Raw genomic sequence first — 27,500 nt, forward strand, 5'->3', positions numbered from 1 at the left:
TCTCTCTCTCTCTCTCTCACATCTTTTGTCCTTGAAATGCCGGAATGATAGATGACATTATACTTCACGATTCAGTAGAGAGAGAGAGAGAGAGAGAGAGAGAGAGAGAGAGAGAGAGAGAGAGAGAGAGAGAGAGAACCAACTCCCAATTCCAACATTCTCCTCTTTGAACAACTTAGCCGGTGTCTCAAACTCTTTCTCTCTCTGTCTACGAGAGTTGGTTGACCCAGGGGGAGGGGGGGGGGACCTGGTGGAATTGGGAAGTTGCGATGGGGGTTAGGAGAAGTAGGGGGGACATACCGGAAGGGTAGAGGACTTGGATGGTTGTGGAGGGGGTGGGGGTGACCTTTGAGAAGCGTACCAAAGTTTGTTTAGTAATGTTTTGGAAAATAACAAAAGAAAAACATTTCTCAAATGAAATTTCACTTATTCATGTATGTATATATGTATGTATATATGTATACATGTATTTTAATAATGCATTTGCACTCAAAGTGTCATTTAAAATATATACATTAATTGGGGTATTATAAAGTGGGAATGTCTTTAAGAAAGTTTCACTTTATATATGCATGTATGAATGTGTACGATATGTATGGATGCATATGTATGAATTTAAATATGTATATTTATACACAATCTTTTCATATATGTGTATATATGTATATATATTTATGAATATATATGTATATATATGCATGTATACCTTTCTAATTTCTAAAACCAAGATTCACTGTAAACATATATGTATATATGTATGCATGTACTGTATGTATGCATGTATGAATTTTAAATAACGAAACAAATACATTTCTTGTGGGTATATTGTATCATGGGAATATCCAAAACTAAAATACATTTTTACATATGCATAAACGTATGCATGAATGTTAAATACATGCTTGCATACACATACACAATACACACACACACACACACACACACCCAGCCTTCCCATGACAGCAATAATTACCAGGATATACCGAACCATTCATCCAGCCCTTGTCGTGATTAAGCCAGGCCATTCCTGCGCAGTGCGCAATATACTTCCGTTATGCATAACACAATGAGCTTAATGAGGCATTACGTTTAAGCACGACTGCGCTAACCTCATTCGTGAGCTGTTTTGGAAGTTATGAGGTTATATAATTAATGGGACATTTTCGGTCGAGGCCGGTAGGTAGGTGGGTGTATGTATGTATGAATATATTATGTATATTTATAATATATATCTAACTATCTATATATATGTATATATATATATATATATATATATATATATATATATATATATATATATATATATATATAATGAGACTGTTATTTGAGTATTAAGAGAATTTTTTTCTTTCACCAGTTCATGAGTTTTTGTGACGTGCGTCCATGACCCTTGCGTTTGTGACGCCAGGAAATCAGTTATTTATTTACCTTAGATCAAGTTTAGCACCAGAAAACCGAAGTATTTTAAAGGAAAAAAAATATTATTTGATCTATATTTGTTTTAGAAATCGGACACACCTTCGACCAGTAGGTTGCCAATTCATGATAAGGAATCCTTCATGTTGGCTGGCGGTATTTATAGTATTCAAATTTCTTTCAATTGACAGGTGTAACTGGAGAGGGGGAAACTGAATATATAAAAAGTATTTGTAGGGAGTAGTTGGAGGTATATTTGCTCATTATCTCATCGAAACGCCAGAGTTGCTGGAATATATTTCTCATAACTTTGTTGGCTACTTTTGGAATGAGTTGGATTGAATTCCGGGATTCCCGTCCGCGGGTAAGAAGGTCATGAATAATTCCAGATTCTTTTCCCCGAAAGTTTTATATTCCTGTTCCAGTTACAATTCCCATTCCAAAGCGAGGAATGAATCGAAGTTTCAGTAAACTAAAGATTTGATTTGAATTTGATTTTTTATAGTATATGTTCTTTATAACTTGGAATTGGAACTGGAATATAAAATTTAGGCCAGATGCCAAGCACCTGGGACCTATGAGGTCATTCATTCCTGGAAGGGGAAACTGAGAGTAGAAATACAAAAGGCTTGACAGGTGTAACAGGAGGAACACTATGAACGGAGGTACAGTAAAGATAGACGCTGAAAATGACATTAAGTAATGCCTACAGAGACTATGAGCGGAGATTAGTTTATAATTAAAAAAAGTACTACCTGCACTGAGAGAGAGAGAGAGAGAGAGAGAGAGAGAGAGAGAGAGAGAGAGAGTGTTTGCACACGGCTCCCGTTTTCGTTGAATAACGACCTATTTAAACTTTGGCGTTGCAAGGTTTAATGGTCTGGGGCGGGGTGCCCCCCACTGAAGATCAGAAGCATATGGTGAGACTATACTCTTCAGACGAGAGAGAGAGAGAGAGAGAGAGAGAGAGAGAGAGAGAGAGAGAGAGAGAGAGAGAGAGAGAGAGAGAGAGAGAGAGAGATTTTTTCTCTACCTCTGAAATTCTAATTCACGATGATATATTTGTATATTGTTAGGTAAACAATGTTTTAATTATCCATCTCTACAAATTTTTCACCTCTCTCTCTCTCTCTCTCTCTCTCTCTCTCTCTCTCTCTCTCTCCAGAAAATAAATAACTTAATTAGCGAATCATGAAACCAATACAGTTTTGACAGATATATAATTGAATCATTTTGAAGACAATTGAATCACACCCGATTATTGACTCGAAACGAATATTTCCAAAAGAACGTGATTTATTTCCACGTAACCTTATTTCCACGTAACCTTATTTCCACGTAACCAAATCTGGTAAACAGATATAAAATAAATTACCTGATTAATTAGATATTAAGGATTTTATATGATTAATGTAATGTACCCACGATGGATAATTCTATTGATTGTATTCACTAACTTTGTGAATCAGATGATTATTACAATGATTGTTGTTTATTTTATAAATGCGAAACAGGTGGTGTTGCGATGATTGGTGTTCATTATGTATGTTGTTTTTCGTTGTTTGGTCTTTGTTTGCGGCAGGATTGTGTGTAAACAATGAATAATTGTGACTTTGGGAAAGGACGTTTAGATAGTGGTAGTTATATTATGTATATATATGTATATATGTATATATATACATATATAATACTTGTGTTCGTCTACACATACAGGTAAGCACACGCAACATACCTACATACGCAGAACATAGCAAAAAACAAAACCCACCTACATACACAAAGCCACACGACCAAAACTAAAAAAAAAAAATCACCCCGCAAAAATTCAGAAAAATAAACATTGAAAACATCTGTTCCTGGAAAGCTCGAATTCCTTGTATATGCACAACGCACCCTAACAAGCAAGAGTTTCTCTCTCTCTCTCTCTCTCTCTCTCTCTCTCTCTCTCTCTCTCTCTCTCTGTAAGAAGATTTAGCCCAAAAACTTCCCCGTTTGGCTAATGGGTCCTCAAAACGACAGCCCAAGCCGCCAGTGTGTTTGGGAGTTCGGAAAATCTTCCCCTGGGAATATCGGCAAGATGGCGCGTCTGAGTCTACAGACTCTCGGGAGGAAGTTTGTTTTGCGTTTTTTTATTTTATCTATGAAATATTACTGGTTTAGTTTATCAAAGCAGTGTGTGTGTGTGTGTGTATGTATGTATCTATGTATGTGCACATGCTTAGACCAGATAAATGACTGTAATCATAAAAAAACCATAATTTAGATTTCCGTTTTTTTTACCGTGTCTGGCTAATTTGCATCGCTAATTATATTGCTCGCTAAAAAGTTACTCGGTTACCAACTGTGATTAAAAGAGTAAAGTAGTAGTAGTAGTAGTAGTAGTAGTAGTAGTAGTAGTAGTAGAGAGAGAGAGAGAGAGAGAGAGAGAGAGAGAGAGAGAAACATTTGATTTAAATGTCAGAACTATATATATATATATATATATATATATATATATATATATATATATATATATATATATATATATTGAATATATGTATATCACCATGACAATGTTTTTACCTGTGTCGATGGTCAAGCGGATAAACTTACTGTCGTCGTATTTCCCAGCCAAAAAAGGGCATTAAATTCAAATTCAGGTTAGATTATAATCCTCTTTGAGCGTAATTTATTTTCATGATAAAGTGAATTCCGTTATAATAACAATTGTCTGTGAATTCGTGTGCATTTTAACCCTTTTAAAATTTCATTCGTTTTTATTTTCGCGAATCGCGAAAATAAATGTCTAGTAGTTTTAAAATAAAAGACAGTTTTATACAACTGTATGCATTTGCATATTTGTTCCTTCTTGAATTTATGCAATTTTAACGTTAATCCCTTTAACTTTAATTCGATTTTATTTTCGCGAATCGCCAGAATAAGCTTCTTACACAACTGTATGAATTTTCATATTTGTACCTTCTTGAATTCATGTAATTTTAACATTAATCCTTTTAAATTTAATTCGTTTTTATTTTCGCGAATCGCCAAAATAAGCTTCAAGTTAAAATTTTAAAAAGAATCATTTCAAACAGTTGCATGCATTTGCATATCTGGTACCCTGGAGCATAAGAGCACATAATACCACGCCATTAAAACAACACAATCAATTAAGGGCAAGAAATATGAACGCAAAAACTCTTTGCCATTACATTACTGTTACATTACCATTACATTACCATTACATTAAGTAATTGAATTCCTTCCCTCTTGGAAAATGTCAAGGGAACTCTCTTAAGCATCGAGAATCGGCGCAATCGAGTTTCCTGTACAGCCGCTACAGCGTATAATCAAGGCCACCGAAAATTGATCTATCTTTCGGTGGTCTCGATATGATGCTGTAAGAGCCGCGGCCCGTGGAACTTTAACCACGGCCCGGTTGTGGCCAGAAGCATGATTATGGTTAAGTTTAACCTTAAATGAAATGAAAACTACTTAGGCTAGAGGGCTGCAATTTGGTATGGTTGATGATTGGAGGGTGGATGATCAACATACCAATTTGCAGCCATCTAGCCTCAGTAGTTTTTAAGATCTGAGGGCGGACAGAAAAAAGTGCGGACGCAAAAAGTGCGGACAGAAAAAGTGCTGACAAAAAGTGCGGACAGAAAAAAGTGCAGACAGAAAAGTGCGGACAGAAAAAAGTGCGGACAGAAAAGTGCGGACAGAAAAAAGTGCGGGCAGAAAAAAGTGCAGACAGAAAAAAAATGCGGACTGAAAAAAGTGCGGACGGACAGACAAAGCCGGCACAATAGTTCTAAAACCTCGTGTTGGGAGATGAGATATTAGGAAGCTGCATTTGATGAGAATGAGTTTTTTTTTAAATATATATTTTTTGTGTGTAATTTATTTTCTTGAATGAATGTAATTTAAATCCCTCTCTTGTTTATTGATGAAGGAAGAGGTTTTTTTGGAGACTTTATCTATGGTTTTCTTAAAAGAATGTTTTTTTTTTTTTTAACATTTGATGGAAAATAGTTTTTTTTGTGTGTGTGGGGGGCCCCCCCCAAAAAAAAACAATTGAGACGAAAGATACCCCTTTCACTCCCTGCCAAACCTTTTAACATAATACCTAACTCATAAAATTTCGCCCCCCCCAAAAAAAACTGCCCCCCCAAAAAAAATTTATGAAAAAATTGCCCCCACAAAAAAAAAAATTTTGATAAAAAAAAGGAAACATCTTAGCCATCTGCCTTCGAACAATGGCTGACAAACCCACCCCCTCTCCTTCCCCCAAAAAACCCCTTCCAGCCAACCCCTCCCACGCCGGATTGGGTTATTCGCGTCGTATGAAAAATATAATTATGAATGATGAAGGAATTTGAATGAAATATAAAGACCACAGCGGAGAAGAACTCGCTTTCTGCCTTTGTGTGTGTGTGTGTGTGTCCGTAACACCCCCAACCTCCCGCCCCCTCCCCCCCTTCTCATTAGGGTCTCAGTGATGGTGGTCTTTTATGACCTCTCTCTCTGTCTCTGTCTCTCTCTCTCTCTCTTCCATTTTTCTTCTCTCCTCTCTGTGAAATTTTTCTTTTTCTCTATCTTTCTCTCTCCCATTTTTTTTTTCTCTCTCTCTCTCTCTCTCTATCATTTTCTTTACTCGCTCTCTCTCTTCCATTTTCTTTCTTTCTCTATCTCTACCATTTTCTCTCTCTCTCTCTCTCTCTCTCTCTCTCTTTCTCTACCATTTTCTCTCTCTCTCTCTCTCTCACATTTTCTTCTCTCTCTCTCTCTCTCCCATTTTTTTCCTTACGAACTCTCTCTCTCTCTCTCTCTCTCTCTCTCTCTCTCTCTCTCTCTCTCTCTCTCTCTCTCTCATCTTTCCTCTTCCCAAAAATGGAGGGAAGAATTGAAGCGACCAAAGGCCCTGTGCATCATAGAGAATACCTCGTCGAGAAATTCATACCTCTGAAAAGCGGCTACTATAACAATGACCTCGACCTCATCGAGGGAGAGTGAGGTCAAGGCGAGGTCATACAAGTTCCCCAATTGGAGACAATGATGATAATGATAATAATTGCAATGAAAGTACAATGAACGCATTACGAATTCCTCTCTGGAAGGGATATTCATTCATTACATATCCACCTTTGACCCAGTTCCTTTGTGGTGTTTTTTCTCAAGATGTCTAAGAAAAAAAAAAAAACACTTTTGCAGGAATTAATGAGAACCGTCTCATACGCCATTAATGGTAGTTCACTCTCGCCTCTGGAGTAGTTTTTTCTTTTATTATTTTTTTTAAAATTCACAATTATTTTTTTTATTTTTCACCCAGACGCAAATGGAACAAGTTGAAATTCTTGTTCGCGAATGTTTTTTTTTTTTTATTTTCATTCACTTAAAAAAAAAACTTCAGTCGGGTGATGGTGTTTTAAAGGCTGTTAATAGAAGAGAAAAGGAGAATATGTTTTTTTTTAAAATGCCAATTAGATTTTTGGGGACGTTTTAATGGAAGTTCGTTTCTGAATGCTTTGTAGATTTTCGCATTCTCAAGAACAAAGAGGTGTTTTTTTTTTCGAAGTGGTTTTTCATCTGATGAAGCGAGAGATGTTCTGTGAAGGTGTATACATGTAATTGGTCTCATGCATATGCATATACACACTATGTACATGTGTTTGTGTGTGTTTGTGTATTTAAGTATATACATATGTATTTATATAGTGAATGTCATTATTCAAAAAAAAATTAAAAACCACCTTGAAAAACACACCTCCCTTTGAGAGAGAGAGAGAGAGAGAGAGAGAGAGAGAGAGAGAGAGAGAGAGAGAGAGAGAGAGAGAGAGAATGTGAATATCTACAAGGCATTCTGAAACGAACTACCATTAAAACAATAAAAAAAAACTTAGCTGACATTTCTAAAAAACAAAAACTAGTTTTTATTCCCTTCTATTAATAGCCTTTGAAACGCATCATCCATCTATGAACTTCTTTTTTTTTTTAACTCGAACAAAAAAAAAAAAAATCCCCAACAAGACATTCATCTTGTTCCGTTATTTTGCCTCTGGGTGAAATGAAAAAAAAATTTATGAATTATTAGAGAGAAAAAATTGATAATGAAAGAAAAAAAAACTACTCCAAAAGTGAGTGTGAATTGGCATTAATGGTGTATGAGTTTTTTTTTTTTTGCGACCACAAAAGAAATGAGTCAAAGACGGACATGTAATGAATTATCATTGAAATTATTATCATTATATTATAATTATTATCATTATAGTATAATGATTGTCATTATAATAATTATCATTATATTCTATATAATGATTATCATCTTGAATGAGTCAGAGGTGGATATACAGTGGATAATATCTCTTGCAAAGATGAATTATCATTTTTTCATTATATTCTCATTGTAATTATCATCATTATAATAATCATTGTATTAAATATAATCATCATGTTGAGTGGGTCCTAGGTGAATATAAAATAATAATTCTTACAGAGAGAGAGAGAGAATCTCCACGCGTTCATTATATTTCCATTGTAATCATTGTCATTATAATCGTCATGAGTATCATGATCTTTATACCTGTCCTGTCCATATATATATATATATATATATATATATATATATATATATATATATATATATATATATATATATATATATATATATACATACACACACATACAAACATACACAAACACAAACATACACACAAATCTCCCAACCTCCTCTCCACTTTCAAAATTACCCAAACAGTCCCAGAACCGATTCCACTCCATTACAGACTTTTGCGAACCTGCAAATTGCTTTTTCATTGTAGCTGAATGGTTGTTGGTGCAATTTCCGTATATGTATATATCGCCGAGAGATGGAAGGATGGATTGAGGACCTGGCGATTAATCTCTGGCAGGAACAATGATACTTAAGTCAATGAACCACTGTTGACCAATCGCTTCGATGATTGGCTTAGAAAGAGTGAGTTTTGGAAAAAGTGGTTTTGTTTGTTCCTATTGAGGGGGGGGGCAGTTTTTTTTGGAATAAGTTTTTTCATGAATGTCAGTTAAGTTGGTTGTGCTACTTTTTTTGTGGTATAAAAGAGGAATTACGAACGTAGTGGAAAGAGAGAGAGAGAGAGAGAGAGAGAGAGAGAGAGAGAGAGAGAGAGAGAGAAATTTACAAAACAAGAATGTCGTATTTAGTTTTTTTAATGTATTTTAAAATATATCAAACTCTCTATACGAATTCTATTTTTATTATTAAATTTAGACCCAATTTAAAAAGATTCTTGAAATTCATGAACAAATGGAAACCCAATTTTCAGTTTTATTTTTTTTTTTTAAGTCAAATTACATTCTCAATATAAATTCCATTTAAAAAAATTTAGATTACATTTCAAAAATTCTTGAAGTAATTATTATTATTATTATTATTATTATTATTATTATTATTATTATTATTATTATTATTATTATTATTCAGAAATTAATAGGATATAAAAAAATAAACTAACTAATGAATAAATAGATAAAAAACTTTAACGCTTTAAAAAAAATACGTCAGATTCCCAATGTGAATTCCAGCATTCGCGAATAAGAAAATCCAACCCAGAGTAGAATTCCAGTCTGGAATATTTTTCACTCTTGCATCTGGAGTGCCCTCCGTCCATAGAAAAAGCTTTCGCCCTCTCCAGGGAGTAGGAATCTCTCTCTCTCTCTCTCTCTCTCTCTCTCTCGTGCTCGTCCGTTCTCTCAAGGGCTCTCTGGAAGTGTAAACATAAGAGGGGTGAGAGAGAGAGAGAGAGAGAGAGAGAGAGAGAGAGAGAGAGAGAGAGAGAGAGAGAGAGAGAGAAAGTGTTGCAAAAGAGAGCATTCCTTTCTTGGAATTTGGTGTTGGAGAGGTGACCGCCTGGAACGGGCGAGATGTGCATTTGCATTTGGGCGGAAATGTCGAGATTCCCATTCCTGGAACGACAACAAGTGGTTCACAGGAATGATTTCGACGCGCTCTCTCTCTCTCTCTCTCTCTCTCTCTCTCTCTCTCTCTCTCTCTCTCTCTCTCTCAAACACAGGCGTACAATTGTCGTATACAATAGGTATTGTATAAACCAGTTTAGATTTGCAATGTGTTAGTTTCTAGATATATAATTTTATTCTCTCTCTCTCTCAAGTTTCTCTTAAAATGGGCATTATATGAACCAGTTTAGACTTACAATATGTTAATTTAAACCTCTCTCTCTCTCTCTCTCTCTCTCTCTCTCTCTCTCTCTCTCTCTCTCTCTCTCTCTCTCTCTCTCTCTCTCTCTCAATCATCGAATAAGTCTTAAACTTACCAGCAATATGCTAAAAGCTAAATGATTTTACATCTCTCTCTCTCTCTCTCTCTCTCTCTCTCTCTCTCTCTCTCTCTATATATATATATATATATATATATATATATATATATATATATATATATATATATATATATATATATATATATATATATATATATATATATATAACACAGAAGTGTTATATACTAATGTATATTACACTAATATATATTATGCACAAGAGATCTTGTACGTTATACAAACGTAACCTTTAAAATTAGTTTAACATTATAATATCTTTCTATCACATTATTTTAACCCTCAAACAACGCATTAAATAATATTCAGTAGTCCCCAGAACAGCCTAAACCACGAAATTAATCATACATGATAAGTACACCTACCACGAACTGGAATCGAAACTAGGCCTAGCGTGTTGATACTTGTATGACACTTTGGCTTAGTTTAAAATATTTTCAATATACCATTAGGCATCTCGAACATAGGCCTAGTGAGTTGTCACCTGGATGATGGTAAAAATAATGAATGACAAGGAAATGTTTTCAATATACCATTGGCCATCTCGAATATAGGCCTAGTGTGTAGACAAATGTTTGACACTAGGCCTACGACTTATTCCAAAATTTCTTCCAATACACGACAGTCTCTCCTCGTAAATTACACGATTTGCTATCCTACTATCTGAAGCCTTAAATGATCCACTAAATAATATTCATTTTCCAACTGGATCAGCCTAAACCAAGGACGGAATTAGTTATGATATCACGAAGAGTGCCGTCGAACATAGGCCTACTGTGCTGTCACCTGGATGACGGTTTAAAAAAAGGAATTGCACGAAAATCCATTCGCCATTCGACAGTCCTCTTAAATAATTAAAGGACCGTCTTCTAAGATCGTTAAAGATTCTTCTCAGCGTAGGAAACCCACCTTAGATAATTACCTGCTGACTTTAGGGGGCTTCTGTGAATGATTTTAAGTGACTGATTTATAATTATTCACTGAAATAAGTGAATAATTAAGTGAATTGCTTCTACGTAGGTGGAGGAGAAAGTTCGTAAATGAATTAAGGCGCAGATCTGGAATTGATTGACGGGCAGTTTTTGGAAAAAAAGGAAAAAGTGTTAAGTTTTTTTTTAGGGTTTATGTGACGATTGGTAGTAGATCTCTTGGTGGGTAAATTAAGGGTATATATATATATATATATATATATATATATATATATATATATATATATATATATATATATATATATATATATATATATATATATATATATATATACATATATATAAATAAACCATCAATAGCCCATTGAATTACTTAACAAAACACAAACACACTTATTTATTCATTTTCATTTCAGAAGGAAAAACACACACATTAAAAAAAAACTTCTCCGCATAATTACTTTCGCAAAATCATCCAAATTTCAATCAAGATAGTATTGATTGTATTTTTTGGGGGGCAATATTAATGACAAAATCATCCAATTTCTATCGAGAGAAGTGTTGATTGTTTTTTTGGGGGGGTGGGCCAATATTAATGACAAAGTTTTGTTTACAGACAAAACAAAGCAATTACAGTAACCATTTAATGGTTTGTGTTCCCTTAAGAGAATTTTTCGCTACACTGAATTCCCTTGCGTTTATTTTCAATCGTGAATTGATCAGGCGTTTGTGTGTGCGTTCGTGTATGTTTGTGTGTTTTTGATAGTTTTTTTTTTAATATTCTGTCACAATTTAGCATTAATACATATAGATGAATATTTTTTATAGATAAAGTTTCCGTACAAGAGCCGAGATTTCAATGCGCAATATATATACTGTATATATATATATATATATATATATATATATATATATATATATATATATATATATATATATATATATATATATATATAATAAATATATATATATATATATATATATATATATATATATATATAAATCAAGTGGCAATGTCATTTTTATATAAATCCGAGAGGTAATATAATCCTTTATTCAATCCGAGGGGTAATGTAATTTTTTATTTAAATCCGGGAGGTAATGTAACCCCTTATTCAAATCGAGAGATAATGTAATCTCTTATTTAAATCCTAGAGGTAATGTAATCCCTTATCTAAATCCTATACGTATTGTAATCCCTTATTTAAATCCGAGGGGTAATATAAATCCCTTATCTAAAACGTTGCCAACTCACATGACACCTCGAAAACAAACTCCAAAATTCTTCTTGGGCCTCTACCAAAAAGAGGGAGCCTGGAGTTACCATTCTGTCCCTACAGGGATTTAAGGGATTGTCCAGGGATTACAGGAGAGGCCTGTATTTGACAGTTCACAGTTCGGTTATGAATAAATACACCGAAATTTGAGGTCGGAAGCCTGGCCTAGGAATCTTCACTTGACTGTAACTGACATTCTGTCGGGGCAGATAATGGTGGTCTTTGGTGTTAGGGAAAGTCAAGGCTCTCTCTCTCTCTCTCTCTCTCTCTCTCTCTCTCTCTCTCTCTCTCTCTCTCTCTCTCTCTTTCCATGTAGCCAGTTTAGTCTTTAATAGTCTCTCTTTCTCTCTCTTTCTCTCTCCACATGTAGTCAGTTTAGTCTTTAATTCTCTCTCTCTCTCTCTCTCTCTCTCTCTCTCTCTCTCTCTCTCTCTCGCTCTTTCTCTCGCTCTTTCTCTCTCTCTCTTTCTCTCCTCTCTCTCCTCATGTAGTCAGTTTAGCCTTCAATAGTCTCTCTCTCTCTCTCTCTCTCTCTCTCTCTCTCTGTGGTGCTCTTTCAGGAGACACAAAATCTCTCTCTCTCTCTCTCTCTCTCTCTCTCTCTCTCTCTCTCTCTCTCTCTCTCTCTCTCTCTCTCTCTGGTGCACTTTCAGGGACCACAAAATATCAAGTTTACACCAAAACAATATTCCAATGGATTCTATTGAAGAGATGCAGCAATTTTGATGTTGCAAAACCAGACCCATATACCACAAGGGATGAGTTGCAGTGAAACAATAATATTTATTGAGTTTCATTGCAACTTGCTGCGTCACAGATGTTCAGTGTTGCAATTATTGCTTTGTTTATTTGTGTGCTTGCTTGTTTATTGCGTATGTCCATTTTACTAGTTTGTGTCAGAATGTTTCAATAGATTTCTTAATGTTTGTGTGGGTTCTCAGAAGGAATATTAGAAATAACAAAAACTAGAATCATTTCCCAAAGAATTGGTTCTATCTAGAATCAAAGGTGCTTAATCCAAGAGTGACCCCATCTCATTGTCCATCTAGTAATTAGTACCTGGTCCCGGTACACTGTACCGGTAAAACACAATTAAGGAGAGTGGCCAATCCTCCCATAAAAGGTGTCAGTACTTCTTTTGTTTATTATCATGTTTATTCCGATCCTTTCCGATTTTGCGTCCCTGATTGACCCTGGGTCAACTAATCTTCCCGATGGGGTGATTTAGAAGGGGGAAAAGATTGGCTAAGCCTCACAGTTTGCTCTTGAGAAGAGGTCGAGTCTTCTCCCAATCAGCTTAATGAAAGGTACTTGTGTGGAAGGGTAGGACCGCGGATTTTATTGGAAGGGCGAGTGGCTGAATATTGGAGTGGAGTGACTGTAGAGTTTTCTTTTTAAATAAGAGAGTTTGGCCACTGGGTTCAGTTCTATGGTAGAATATCTGCATGACAAGTGTTTTATGTATGTATGTATGTATATACATACATATACACATTTATATATATATATTAAATTAGGAGAGAGAGAGAGAGAGAGAGAGAGAGAGAGAGAGAGAGAGAGAGAGAGAGAGAGAGAGAGAGAGAGAGAGAGAAAGGGGGAATTTTTATTATTTAATATTTCATCTTTCAACTGCTATGTAGAATATTTTAAAGTGAATATATAAGATTATTATTATTATTATTATTATTATTATTATTATTATTATTATTATTATTATTATTATTATTATTATTATTATTATTATTATTATTATTTTTTCATCAAAGTCCTCACTCACGCGAAATCTCGACTTCCAGAACTATTGAAGCCGCTGGAAGTCACTGGAAGTCTGGAAGCGAAGAGAGAGAGAGATTGAAGACCTGTTTTCTTTTTTTTTTCTTGTTTTTGTTCTGAAGAATCTGCAAGGAAAACCAACTTCAGTCGACCAAACCGATCGTTTGTGTGTGTGTGTTTTTTTGTGTGTGTTTTTTTTTGTGTGTGTGTTTTTTTGTGTGTTTTTTTGTGTGTTTTTTGTGTGTTTTTTTTTTTTGGGGGTTGGTTTAAAGTTTCCTCAGGGTTGAGTTATGAGGCATATAGGATTTCTTTCCGTTCTGTCTGGTAGAACTTTTTCACACACACACATTACGTATATATATATACATATATATATATATATATATATATATATATATATATATATATATATATATATATATATATATATATATATATAAAACTAAACATACTGCAATTCGTACACTCCCCAACACCAACCACAAATGTATGACCTGGGTAATGTATTGAAATGTATTCATTAAAAAAAAAAATTTAAATGCTTATATTAGCCTGACCTATATTCTGTCGAAAGAGTCTACAGTCGACTGGGGAATTATTTTTTTTTTCAAATAATCTTTTTGGTTTTGCGTGGGAATGTGGGCCATACGGTAATTATGTTTTCGGGCATGTGGTGTGCACTGATGTGTGTATGTGTTGGGAAGCGTGGGTTTTGGTGGTAATTTTAAAAGTGAGTTTTTGTGTTATGGGTATAAAGGTACTAATGTTTTTTTTTATCGAACGAATCACACAAAGGCAAGCATATATATATATATATATATATATATATATATATATATATATATATATATATATATATATATATATATATATATATATATATATATATATATATATGAACTTGATTCATCACTCATCACCAGAATTCACCTCACCAAACTCTTGCCTTCACACTAACTAATCAGGAATGCATTCCGGATCATCTTTGCACTGGAATCATTCCAAGATTGCTGGGGAAGAGAGAGAGAGAGAGAGAGAGAGACCTACCTACCTTCATTAGTGTATGATTTCCCACCTGGGAGGCGATGTATAAATTGGTTTTGCAATGTATTGAAATTTATTCATTGGAGGTTTTCGTGTTGGGTACTGGGGCTGTTTTTGGGGCCGGTGGGGGAACGGGGGTCTTCCTCGTGGGAGGGGGTGGGGGGTATGGGGCAGCGGTATGCCCAGAAAGATTTGTGATTTGCCTGTGAAGGCTTATCGTCGAGTTTTGCTAATCTGCTTTCAAATCTTTTTTTTTTAATTTATCTTTGCAAAGATTAATATATTTTCTTGTAATCCTAAGGGGATTTCTTGGTTTACCTTCAAATCCTCGGCTTTGGAATTCTCTTCCTGCATCTGTATTCCTTAAAGTGTTAAAAAACGCTTTTTCAATAATGTTCAATTCATTTATCTGCATTTGCAACAAGTATTTCGTGGTTAATTAGTGATAATATATATATATATATATATATATATATATATATATATATATATATATATATATATATATATATATTATACATATATATATGTGTGTATATTTATTTATAAATATACGCATACATACATACATGCACGCATATACCCAGAAAAACTACCAACGAATTCAATCACCAAATCATGCCCATTACATAAAGTCTAAACTTACATACACTCACCTGCCACCATCATCACGTATTCTCGCCTCTTCCCCGTTTATTACCTCCCCTTCGCGGTTCCTGTTACTTCTCTCTAATTGTTAATTAAGTGGAATTTATGAGCCGTGACGGGGAAACTGCTGTCGGACTGCGGGGCGGGGGAGCCATTATTCGGCACGTGATGGCGTCGGGGATTCGAGCGATGGACGTCCCGTAATCTGGAGTTTTCGTAAGAGGCTTTTTATTTGTGCTCGTTTGACCTTTTAGCGTTTGTCTCTCTCTCTCTCTATAAAAAGTACTCACGTATATGTATATATATATGAGAGAGAGAGAGAGAGAGAGAGAGAGAGAGAGAGAGAGAGAGAGAGAGAGAGTCGCATAATTACCTCATCATTAAAAATTTTAACTTCGAAGTTACTCCATTACAATCATTTATTTATTATTATAGTCCTAACACATCAATTGGTCTGAAAAGACCACAGGTCCACACCAGGCCTCAAACATCCTTCGCACCTAATGGGGGAAAATCCGGTGCTGGCATAAGGCCTGCTGAATTTGACCCAATCAACCACCATTGTTAAAACACGAGAAAGCTTTTAATTACAGTCAGATGAGTTCATTTTATCAACAGCTTATAGAATTTATTATAAAAATCTGTAGAGAATAGTTGATAAATCAACCTATTTATTGGAATCGCGTATTTTAATTATCAAATTAAATATTTAGCCGCAGAAAGGAATTATCAGATAATTCAATTATATTCTTGCAGGTCCAGTCCTCGATTCTTGCTAAATATAATTGCAGTGAATTTTTTTTTTATGAATTCATCGATATAATTATCATCTCGTGATGTGATTTTTAGTTTTCTGTAACAGAAAACTACTGTGCAGGATTTTTGTCTGTCCGTCCGCACTTTTTCCTGTCCGTACTTTTGTCTGTCCGCACTTTTTCTGTCCGTACTTTTGTCTGTCCGCACTTTTTCTGTCCGCACTTTTTTTCTGTCCGCACTTTTTTCTGTCCGCACTTTTTCTGTCCGCACTTTTTTCTGTCCGCACTTTTTCTGTCCGCACTTTTTTCTGTCCGCACTTTTTCTATCCGCACTTTTTCTATCCGCACTTTTTTCTGTCCGCACTTTTGCTGTCCGCCCTCAGATCTTAAAAACTACTGAGGCTAGAGGGCTGCAAATTGGTATGTTGATCATCCACCCCCAAATCATTAAACATACTAAATTGCAGCCCTCTAGCCTCACTAGTTTTTATTTTATTTAAGGTTAAAGTTAGCCATAATCGTTCCTCTGGCAACGTTAGGATGGGCCACCACCTAGCCGTGGTTAAAATTTCATGGGCCGCGGCTCATACAGCATTATACCGAAACCACCGAAAGATAGATCTATTTTCGGTGGCCTTGATTATACGCTGTAGCGGCTGTACAGAAAACTCGATTGCGCCGAAGAAACTTCGGCGCATTTTTTACTTTATTGATGAATTTATAAGATATTTTTATCATTTTTTTATAATCTTGCTTATCCGAACGTAATGAAATAATTATTTACGGGTCGAGGCATTATTCCAATTATAATTATTAATTATCTAACAGATTATTGATCTATAATTAGGTCATTACCGTAGATAATTAAGAAAACTTGCTTATAATTTAGATTCCTGCACGTATAGTTAAGTAGCATTATTTAATATAGAAACGTACCTATGCACACACTTATAATATATATATATATATATATATATATATATATATATATATATATATATATATATATATATATATATACATACATACATAACATACACACACATACACACACACAAACACAGATCCTCCACTCCATTGTCGAGACGGACAAGCCAAATCTCCCCTTTGCATCATTGTCAGAATTTCCGCGTCCGCGGGCGCGCGGACGGCATCCGCGCCTGAATAATAACCGGGGCCGTTATGCAGTTAAGCAATGGCAGTGTCTCCGCTTATAACTCTGAGCGTAATTAACAATTACGAGCGTAATGGGGACTGGAACTGGGGATAATATAGTGCCGATAACGCTGTCTAAACAAGGCTTAATAACGACTGGCGTCTACAAGGATGAGATCGCGTGCTGATGGCTGGTGCGCGCGCGCGTACACGCAGGTATAATATATATATATATATATATATATATATATATATATATATATATATATATATATATATATATATATATATATATATATATATATATATATATACACACACACATATATACTCCTGTCATTACCTACCAGTCTTATCTATAACCAAACTCAATAACCATCCTTAAAACAAAACCGAGTTATCCGTGACAAAAAAAAACCACCACTACGAAATCCAGAATAAAAAAAATAAAAAATCCTAAAAAACAATAAAATGAAAAAAAAATAACAATAAAAATAATCCAGTGTCTAACTGGTTCAGCCCAACTGATGAACAGCAATATTGCGCATCGATACACGACAGAGTAAAAACAAAAAAAAATATATATGAAAACGTGAATTGAATTGCGTTGTGGACACGAACCCAGCCATTCATTTTTGACGCCGACCTGTGATACAGGAATTGTGATAATTGATGGAAGTCAATAAGAACCATATTGCCACGTTTATGGAGTTCATGGACCGTGCGATCTGTCAATTGTGAATGGTTGCCAGTTTGGGAGTTTTATATGATTTTCTGTTGTGCTTTTGTGCGAGTCGTAACTGAATGCTTGCTGCAAGGACTTGTAGCTAATTTGATAATAGAATATGTGGTCGTCACTGAATTATGATACGTTTTGTGGTTGTAATTAATGCTTGCAAGCGCTTGTAGCTAGTGTAATGTTTTGTGGTCGTGAATGAATGCTTTCTGCAAGCATTCGTAGCTAATATAATGATATAATATGCGGTCATAGAATTATGTTATATTTTGAGGTCGTAACTGAATGCTTGCAAGCAAGCACTTGTAGCTAATATAATGTTTTGTGGTCATAACTGAATGCTTGCAAGCACTTGTAGCCAATACAGAAATATGTTTTTGGTTGTAACTGAATGCTTGCAAGCACTTGTAGCTGTTATAATAATATAATTTGTGGTCGTAACTAAATGCTTGCAAGCATTTGTAGCTAAGATAAAAATATATTTTTTGGTCGTAATTGACTGCTTGCAAGCACTTGTAGCTAAGATAAAAATATATTTTGTGGTCGTAATTAAATGATTGCAAGCACTTGTAGCTAATATACAAATATATTTTGTGGTCGTAACTGAATGCTTGCAAGCACTCGTAGCTAATATATATTAGATCTCCATTTTGTTTTGCTGTCCAACCACTCCGATATTTTCTAGATCTCTATCTTATTTTGCTGTCCAGCCACTCAAACTCCCTCATTCAGACGCACTGAATGGTGGAAAGTGTCCGAGTGCTTGGCTTGACAGCCTAAATCTCTACAATCAAATAAAAATGTATCCATGTTTGTGCAGTTATACAGTTGTAAGCTTCCATTATATACAAAATAAGATAATTCAGAAGATATATCCCAATTTATATCCAGTTTTTAAATAACTGAGGAACGATGACTTGATTTATTGACACGAATACCCGAAGTCACAATTTTAAAGAATTACTGCAAATCACAAGACCAAAAACATTCGTCGACTGGAACAACGGTCATGGAACCTGGAACCTGGAACCTGGAAACTGGAAACTGGAAACTGGAACCTGGAACCTGTAACCTGGAACCTGTAACCTGGAACCTGAAACAGGCAACATGGAACCTGGAACCTGGAACAGTTCTCCCAATCAGTATTCCAGTCGACCAGATGGGATAACGCAACTAGGAAGATGGTGGTTGGCGGGGGGGGGGGGGCTGGAGCGGGGGCTGGAGCGGGGCTGGAGCAGGGGCGGCGGCCCCTGAGACTTCTCCCAACAATTTTAGACTCTCTCTCTCTCTCTCTTCCATTTTTAACAGGCCAACGGTGAACTTGCCGCTTTAGGCAAGTGTTCCAAGGAGACGTCCCTGAATCCTCTTTTAGAATTCCAAGGGCGCCGAGCATCCCTTCTTAGAGGGGGCTGAATAATCCCCTTAGTGTGTAGGGAGGGAATGTTGGCGTCGACGGCAAAAACTGACGATTCCTGGAACGGAATGGACGTTTCCAGGAACGGAGTTGGTGATATCTGGAACGGAGTTGATGATTCCTGGAACGGAGTTGATGATGTCTGGAACGGAGTTGATGATGTCTGGAACGGAGTTGATGATGTCTGGAACGGAGTTGATGATTCCTGGAACGGAACTGGCGGTTCATGGAACGGAGTTGACGATTCCCGGAACGAATTTGATGATTCCCGGAACGGAATTGACGATTCCCGGAACGGAATTGACGACTCCCGGAACGGAATTGACCATTCCCAGAACCAATTGACGATTCCAGGAACGGAATTGGCAATTCCCGGAACGGAATTGATGATTCCCGGAACGGAATTGATGATTTCTGGAACGGAATTGATGATTCAGGGAATGGTATCGACGATTATTGGACGGACATTGACGATTCCTGGAACGGAATTGATGATTCCGGAGATGGCATTGACGATTCCTGGACCGACGTTGACAATTTCTGGAACGGAATTGATGATTCCGGGAATGGCATTGACGATTCCTGGACCGACATTGACAATTCCCGTAACGGAATTGATGATTCCTGGGATAGAATTGACGATTCCTGGACCGACGTTGACGATTCCTGGAACGGAATTGATGAAACCCTGGGATAGAATTGACAATTCCTGGACCGGCATTGACAATTCCTGTAACTTAATTGATGATTCTGGGATAGAATTGGCGATTCCTGGAACGGACGATGAGACTGACAGACTGAAAGAGAGAGAGAGAGAGAGAGAGAGAGAGAGAGAGAGAGAGAGAGAGAGAGAGAGACATCAATACCCAAACTCAACAAAGAGTCAAAAAAACACACCCAAAACTCACTAACGACACTCCCCCACAAGCCCCAGCCCTCCCCGCCCCCAAAAAAAAAAAAAAAAAAAAACATGCCTAGACGAATAAGAAGACGCCCCTGGAACCATCTTCTCGGCGTTGTATCCCAACACTTAGATTTATGCTCACCTGGGGATGCAATCTGGGCTTACAATTCTCGCCCTAGCGAAGAGATCTATTCTCGCATGGCGCCGTTCCCCGTTTCGCTTATTACTGTCGTATGTCAAGAACAACGAGGTCCCCTGGGGGAGGGGAGAGGGGGGAGGGAGGGGAGAGGGGTTCTTAGAGGTTCCTGGGGGGGGAGGAGGAGAAGAAGGGGGAGAATGAGGAGTTGTTGGAGGAAAGAGAACAAGGAAGAGGTAGTGAGAGAGAAAGAATCACTGGTATTATTATTATTATTATTATTATTATTATTATTATTATTATTATTATTATCCTTGGGACGTAGATGTCTCGTGTCAGGGTCTAAACGCCTTTTAGTGGTGTTTCTCTCAATTTTTTTTTTTTTTTAGTTCTTTTGTGTTGTTTCTCGAATGACGTCGTTCGTAGTCTGGTTTTGTTTGTGGTGGGTTCGGGATTATTTTTCTGTGGTTGTTTTTGTGTTTGTGTGTGTTTGTGTGTGTATGTGTGTGTGTGGAACGTGTGTAGAGATCGAGATGAAGAACTGACAAACTTTTAAATTACCAATTATATATATATATGTATATGTATATGTATATGTATATATATATATATATATATATATATATATATATATATATATATATATATATATATATATATATATATATATATATATATATATATATATATATACTTTCAACAGTCGTTAACACCACCTATTAAAAAGATTTAAAATTACGAGAATATAAAAAAGAAAGAACAATCTATTAATATATAAATCATATATAATAAAACTTAACAGTTTAAACAGTTTAAAAGAAAAATCATAAATCCATTATATTTCCATTACATCAATGCACCATTATACCCCCATTATATCTCCATTAATTTCAACAAAATAGAACCATCTATAAACTCTCTATAAACCACAATAAATCACATGTTTTAGTTCCAAACTGGTTTGTATAAAATTCAAACCCAGACTGATAATTTATCTAAATCGTCAGTCTACGCTTTGGGAATATTATAGGTACGTTTGTGACCGCTAAAAGCAATTAATTACGCCATATTACGCATGGAGACTTCCTTAATTGGGCAATTACCACTAACACATTGGGGGATTTCAACCCCCGCCCCCGCCAAAAAAAATGCAATTGACCGTTTGCGTACGGATTTCAAGGCATCGATGACTCGGTGGTTTAAATCGAGGACCGACGGGGTGGGCAATCTGATAGTTGGACCTAGCCTTTTATTATTCTTCCTCTAATTATTATTATTATTATTATTATTATTATTATTATTATTATTATTATTATTATTATTGCTACAGCAACTCACACTGACGCGATTAAACTGCTAAACTGCAAAAACCTACGATTACATCAGCAAGATCTGGGCATTGCAAAGTATCCAATTGGCAGCCTCTGACCCTCAGTGACCATCTCTGGGGAATGAGCGATGCTCACTGTATTTTAACTCAACGATAAAATTTCGTAATTATATTGCCTGTCACATGATAGACTGACCCAGCTGGGGATGATAAATTAACATTTTTTTTTTTTACCCTGGTATGTGATGTTAATTAGGTACGAAATGTTGAGAATATATTATTTCTTTCATCTATAAATCTTGACATTCTTGCTGTGCTAAATGATGCTTGCATAGACTCATTATAGACACCGGTATTTCATACATTTTATTAGAGAGAGAGAGAGAGAGAGAGAGAGAGAGAGAGAGAGAGAGAGAGAGAGAGAGAGAGAGAGGGTACGGAGAAATGCTTAACGTATATAATTTTTTCCTCAGTATATCTACACATTATTGAAATGATGTTTGCATAAACTCACTGTAGACACCAGACGAATGAGAGAGAGAGAGAGAGAGAGAGAGAGAGAGAGAGAGAGAGAGAGAGAGAGAGAGAGAGAGAGAAGGTACGGAGAAACGCTTAATATATATAATTTTTTCCTCAACGAATCTACTCATTATTGAAATGTTTTAATAAACTCATTATAGACACCAGACGAATGAGAGAGAGAGAGAGAGAGAGAGAGAGAGAGAGAGAGAGAGAGAGAGAGAGAGAGAATGTATAAGCTCTACATATCTACATAATATATTCAAATGTGAATATATTTCTTTTCCTTTCCAAAAAACGCAAACATGTCTTCTCACTCCACGTGTCAAACGGCCCGAACGCCGGCCCGGATGTCAAACTCCGGTTTTTATTTCCCCGTGGAATATTTTTCTGATGTTGCCATGACTTTGTCATCGAATTTCTTTTTCGTTTTGCCTTTTTATTTGCGTTATATACTTTTCTGACATTATTGGCAGTTTGACGTCTCTCTCTCTCTCTCTAATGTGTTTTTTAGAATATTTGCAAGAATAAAAGGAGTGAATTATGTAATTTGCAGTTAGTCAAATGTAGTCGAAAATCATTTGGTAATATACTTAGAGAGAAAAGGAATATATATATATATATATATATATATATATATATATATATATATATATATATATATATATATATATATATATATAGATATATATATATATATATATATATCTCAATTAATGAATTAATAAGTTATTAACGTAATTAAACGGTCAAAAGTAACAAAACCTCAATGAAATTTTACACCAAAATAAAAAAAAAAACATTAAAAAATAAACCCAGCAGATTTTTCCCGTCATTTTTTTCATTCACTAAAACGACACGGCTTCCAGCATCCATACTTCCAGAGAATTTCCAGTACGATTTACTTGTTAAACTGGAACCTACAACCGGAACATCGCCCTGTTAAAGTTGACGTCACTGAAATCTGAAAAAAAAAAATTGAGTGAAATTTTTGCTAATCCTGAATGTAGTTGAATACAGCCAATGTTGGACGTGAGACACATTGATAAAAAATGGGACCTTTCACATTCACAACTGATCCCTGATATTCCAGAGGTCCTTTATTCCTCACGCCACTGGGCTGTGGAACAGAATCCCTAATTAGAATGTCTTTCAATTGGAACTTCTTCAGAAGTTCAAGTTAAGTTGCAATGCATTTACTGCAATAATTTATTTTCATTGCATTTTAATATGTATCTATCTATTATTAAAATGGTTTTAATAATAATAATAATAATAATAATAATAATAATAATAATAATAATAATAATAATAATAATAATATTAATAATAATAATAATAATAATAATTTAGAAGATAAATGTGAAACTTAAAAAAACTTAAATTTTTTTTTTGGTAGCATTGATGGTATAAGGGGTATGTTAAATTGGAGTGTGTTTTTGCCGTCGTTTGGCCCGGGTGTTAAATATGTGGGCTTGCAGAATTTTGGGGGGGGGGGGACTTAGGCTGATCTTATGTTGTTGTAAAGTAAAGATAAATTTCCGTAAAAAAAAAAATTATCTATATATATATATATATATATATATATATATATATATATATATATATATATATATATATATATATATTTACATTCATCTATTATAAATGTAAAGACGAAACATATGCTATATAACTTATTAACAATATCTTGATAAAAAATAACAATAAAATATATTATACATTATCGTCCAAATTGATCACGCGACCTCATCCACCTTCAAAAATAAAACTAATTAAAGAAATATGACAATAACAACTTCTAGTTCATTCTAACCTGACTAAAAGTACTGTTATTAACAAGATTCAATTTTTATAACAATAAATAAATTGTTGCTAAAAGTATTTAGAGAAAATTAATTTTGAAAGATAATCAAAATCACAATTACCAAACTCACCTCCACGAACCAGAAAACTCATTTACATTCCAGTCTAACTGCCCAAAAGCCCCATTCCTCATTCATGTTGTGACGTCATTCCATCCCTCATGGCGCTCTCATTTCCGGAGGACAGGGGCATGAGGTGGGGGAGTGGGAGTTAGTTGACACCCCCACCCCTCACCCCCCAAAATGGCAGATTCATACGGTGGTACAATGGAGAATCGTAATTAGCTGGTGGGCATCTAATTTTGGGGAATGGAGGTTAAGAATCTGCTGTGGGGTATGTGTATGTATATGTATATGTATGTTGTATGTGTATGTATATGCATATATATATGTATATATATATATATATATATATATATATATATATATACATATATATATATATATATATATATATATATATATATATATATATATATATATATATATATATATATATATATATATATATATATATATATATATATATATATATATATATATATATATATATATATATATATATATATATATATATATATATATATATATATATATATATATATATATATATATATATATATATACACACACACACACAAACGACAGTGAGCTAACTCAGACACTCTGACCTACTTAATCCAAAAAATAAAAAAATTGAACAAACATCTTATGAATATTTCTTAGAGAATATATATCTTAATTCGTAATTATTTAATGAACAAATACAGACAGTTCTCTCCAGACAAAGAGGAAAAAAAAGAAGTTTGCTCAGGGCAAACAAATTGAACCGACATCTTAGACCTAAGTGGGCTGGGCATTTTTCAAATCAGATATGCATATTAGATATATACATATATTAAATATATACGGATATATTATTTGCATACACCCTTCAGCAACAATATACTTAAACGCCGTCCCAAACTTTGTGAGAAAACAGGCCCAATGAATCTTCTCGTGGAAAGTAAATGAGAATTTTAAACCAAAGTCATTTTTTGCCAGTAGGGAATTTTTGGGGGCTGGATGAGTCCTTCTCTCTCTCTCTCTCTCTCTCTCTCTCTCTCTCTCTCTCTCTCTCTCTCTCTCTCTCTCTCTCTCTCTCTCGAGGACGCAGCTGCATTCCTCCTCCTTAAGCTGTGTTTTATTACAGCTGTATCTTTAAAGCTTGCAGTTGGGCCCTGGTGGGAAGTAAGCTGTCAGCGAACCGCTGCTGGTACCACCTCCGCCCCCCGCAAGGGAATATTATTACTCTCGTCTTTGTAAGATGCTGCAATTTTATTTTACGTCGTGTTCGCTTGCTTGATACTAAGGTCCGTTTAAAAAAAGCTTATTATAAATATTTTCTTGTGATATATTAGTTTTAGCCTCAAATTCGTTTTCTAACTAGGTCTAATTTGGGTAGGATCATCTGTTATTTTGGGAGTGCTGTTAGACTGGTCTCCATGAGATGTGAAGCTTTTATTTTTGGTGAATTTTTCCAGCTTGATATTTTGGTCAGTTTAGAAAAGCTTATTATACTTTTTCATATAGGATATTAGTTTTTTTTTGCCTAAAATTCATTTTTTAACTAGGCCTAATTTGTCAATAAAAAAAAACTCAAACTTTTTCTTATAAGATATTGGGCTTTTTAGCCTAAAATTCATTTTCCAACTAGGTCTAATTTGTCAATTTAAAGAGCTCATTATATTTTTTCTTATAAGATATTAGTCTTTTTAGCCTAAAATTCCTTTTCCAACTAGGTCTAATTTGTCAGTTTAAAGAAATTTTATTTTTCCTTATAGGATATTAGTCTTTTTAGCCTTAAATTCATTTTCTAAATAGGCCTAATTTGGGTAGAATCAGGGAGTTTTGCAAAGTCTATTCCACTCGTCTCCATAAAATATGACAATTTTTTGAAAGCAAAATCTGGTATATCTTTACAATTTCTTGCTTATTTTAGACATTATGGCTTTTTATGGATGCTTATGATATTTATCTAAAATATATCTTTCTCTCTCTCTCTTTATTCTTATAGTTTTGCTAACGGATCCCATACGCATGCGCAGTTTTCTAGGCTCAGAAAATGATGGATTTACTAGTTTCTAAGACTTGCATTCGCCAAAAATAAATAAGTTTAGACTTGTCAAGACTTAATAGACATTAAAGAATGAAAGAAACTTAAACTATCTCTAAGAAAGTGGCAAAGAACGTTAAGAAACGCTAACAATGCCTATGAAATAAAGAAAGTCTTGGAATAGTTATTGAATTTATTGACTTTTTAAACAAAGCTGTTCTGATTAGTCTGATGCCGGGCGTAGAGAACGCCCCCAGCACTCTGTCAATAATTAAGTGCACTGGTCCAAAGGCTTCTTGATTGATGGATGGGGAGAGAGAGAGAGAGAGAGAGAGAGAGAGAGAGAGAGAGAGAGAGAGAGAGAGAGAGAGAGTACCACTATTTGTAGGCGTTTGAAATGGGCCATTGACTTGAAATTCAAGCTTCCAAAGAATATTACCATGTTCATTAGAAAAAAAATAACAAAGTAATGGGGAATACAGAAAGAAATTACTTATTAAAAAAATATAAAAAACTAACAAATCAATAAATAGATAAAAATATAAGTAAATAACAAAAATAAAAGCAGTGCATTGCTACCCTAATGCAATTCTTGCAGTATAATAATCGACTCACATTTTGACCTATTTATCGATTAATTTTTATCTAATCTATTAATATCTTATCTACCTATCTATTAATTTGTTAATCTGAAGTTCAAATGTTCCAAAATATTCCACAAAATCCCGCCTCAATCTTCGATACGGCTGGAGAGAAACTCGCCGCCTGGTTGCTAGCTGATCGGGCGAAACTATGTTCGCCCTGATTTATGCCGGGTATACTGCCCCCCCCACCCTCTCTCTCTCTCTCTCTCTCTCTCTCTCTCTCTCTCTGGTTAAACGTCACTTTCCATAATTGGCGTGTCCTCATAAACAGTCGGCAAAGGGTTATTGCAAATCTAGAAGCCTCGCCTCCTCCAGGGTTGCGTATAATCCCACGGCTTGCATCTATTACTGCAAGATTATGCGAGCATCATCTGCAAAGCAAAACGCTCCGGTAAGGGGTTGGTGGGGCGGGGTTTAGGGGGGGTGGGGGTGGGGGGCATTATTTGAGGTTCTTTGCGGCGTCCCTAAGGCCAATAGCTGCGACCCCTTTCATTCTTTACTGTATAGCCGTTCATATTCTCTTTCTTGTT

General features: G+C 35.1%; 2 protein-coding genes across 5 annotated transcripts in view; both read left to right on the forward strand.

Moving 5' to 3' along the window:
- LOC136829801 (putative neural-cadherin 2) overlaps positions 1 to 27,500 on the forward strand; it is a 680,925-nt gene that overhangs the window by 217,038 nt on the left and 436,387 nt on the right. The gene's annotated exons all lie outside the window — the stretch shown is intronic.
- Positions 19,504 to 20,174, forward strand: LOC136829971 (uncharacterized). Its single transcript, XM_067089148.1, has 2 exons — positions 19,504 to 19,699; positions 19,813 to 20,174. The coding sequence occupies exons 1-2, from the start codon at positions 19,504 to 19,506 to the stop codon at positions 20,172 to 20,174; spliced, it is 558 nt and encodes a 185-aa protein (XP_066945249.1).

This window comes from Macrobrachium rosenbergii, chromosome 45 (genome assembly GCF_040412425.1).
Source record: "Macrobrachium rosenbergii isolate ZJJX-2024 chromosome 45, ASM4041242v1, whole genome shotgun sequence".
NCBI classification, from domain to species: domain Eukaryota; kingdom Metazoa; phylum Arthropoda; class Malacostraca; order Decapoda; family Palaemonidae; genus Macrobrachium; species Macrobrachium rosenbergii.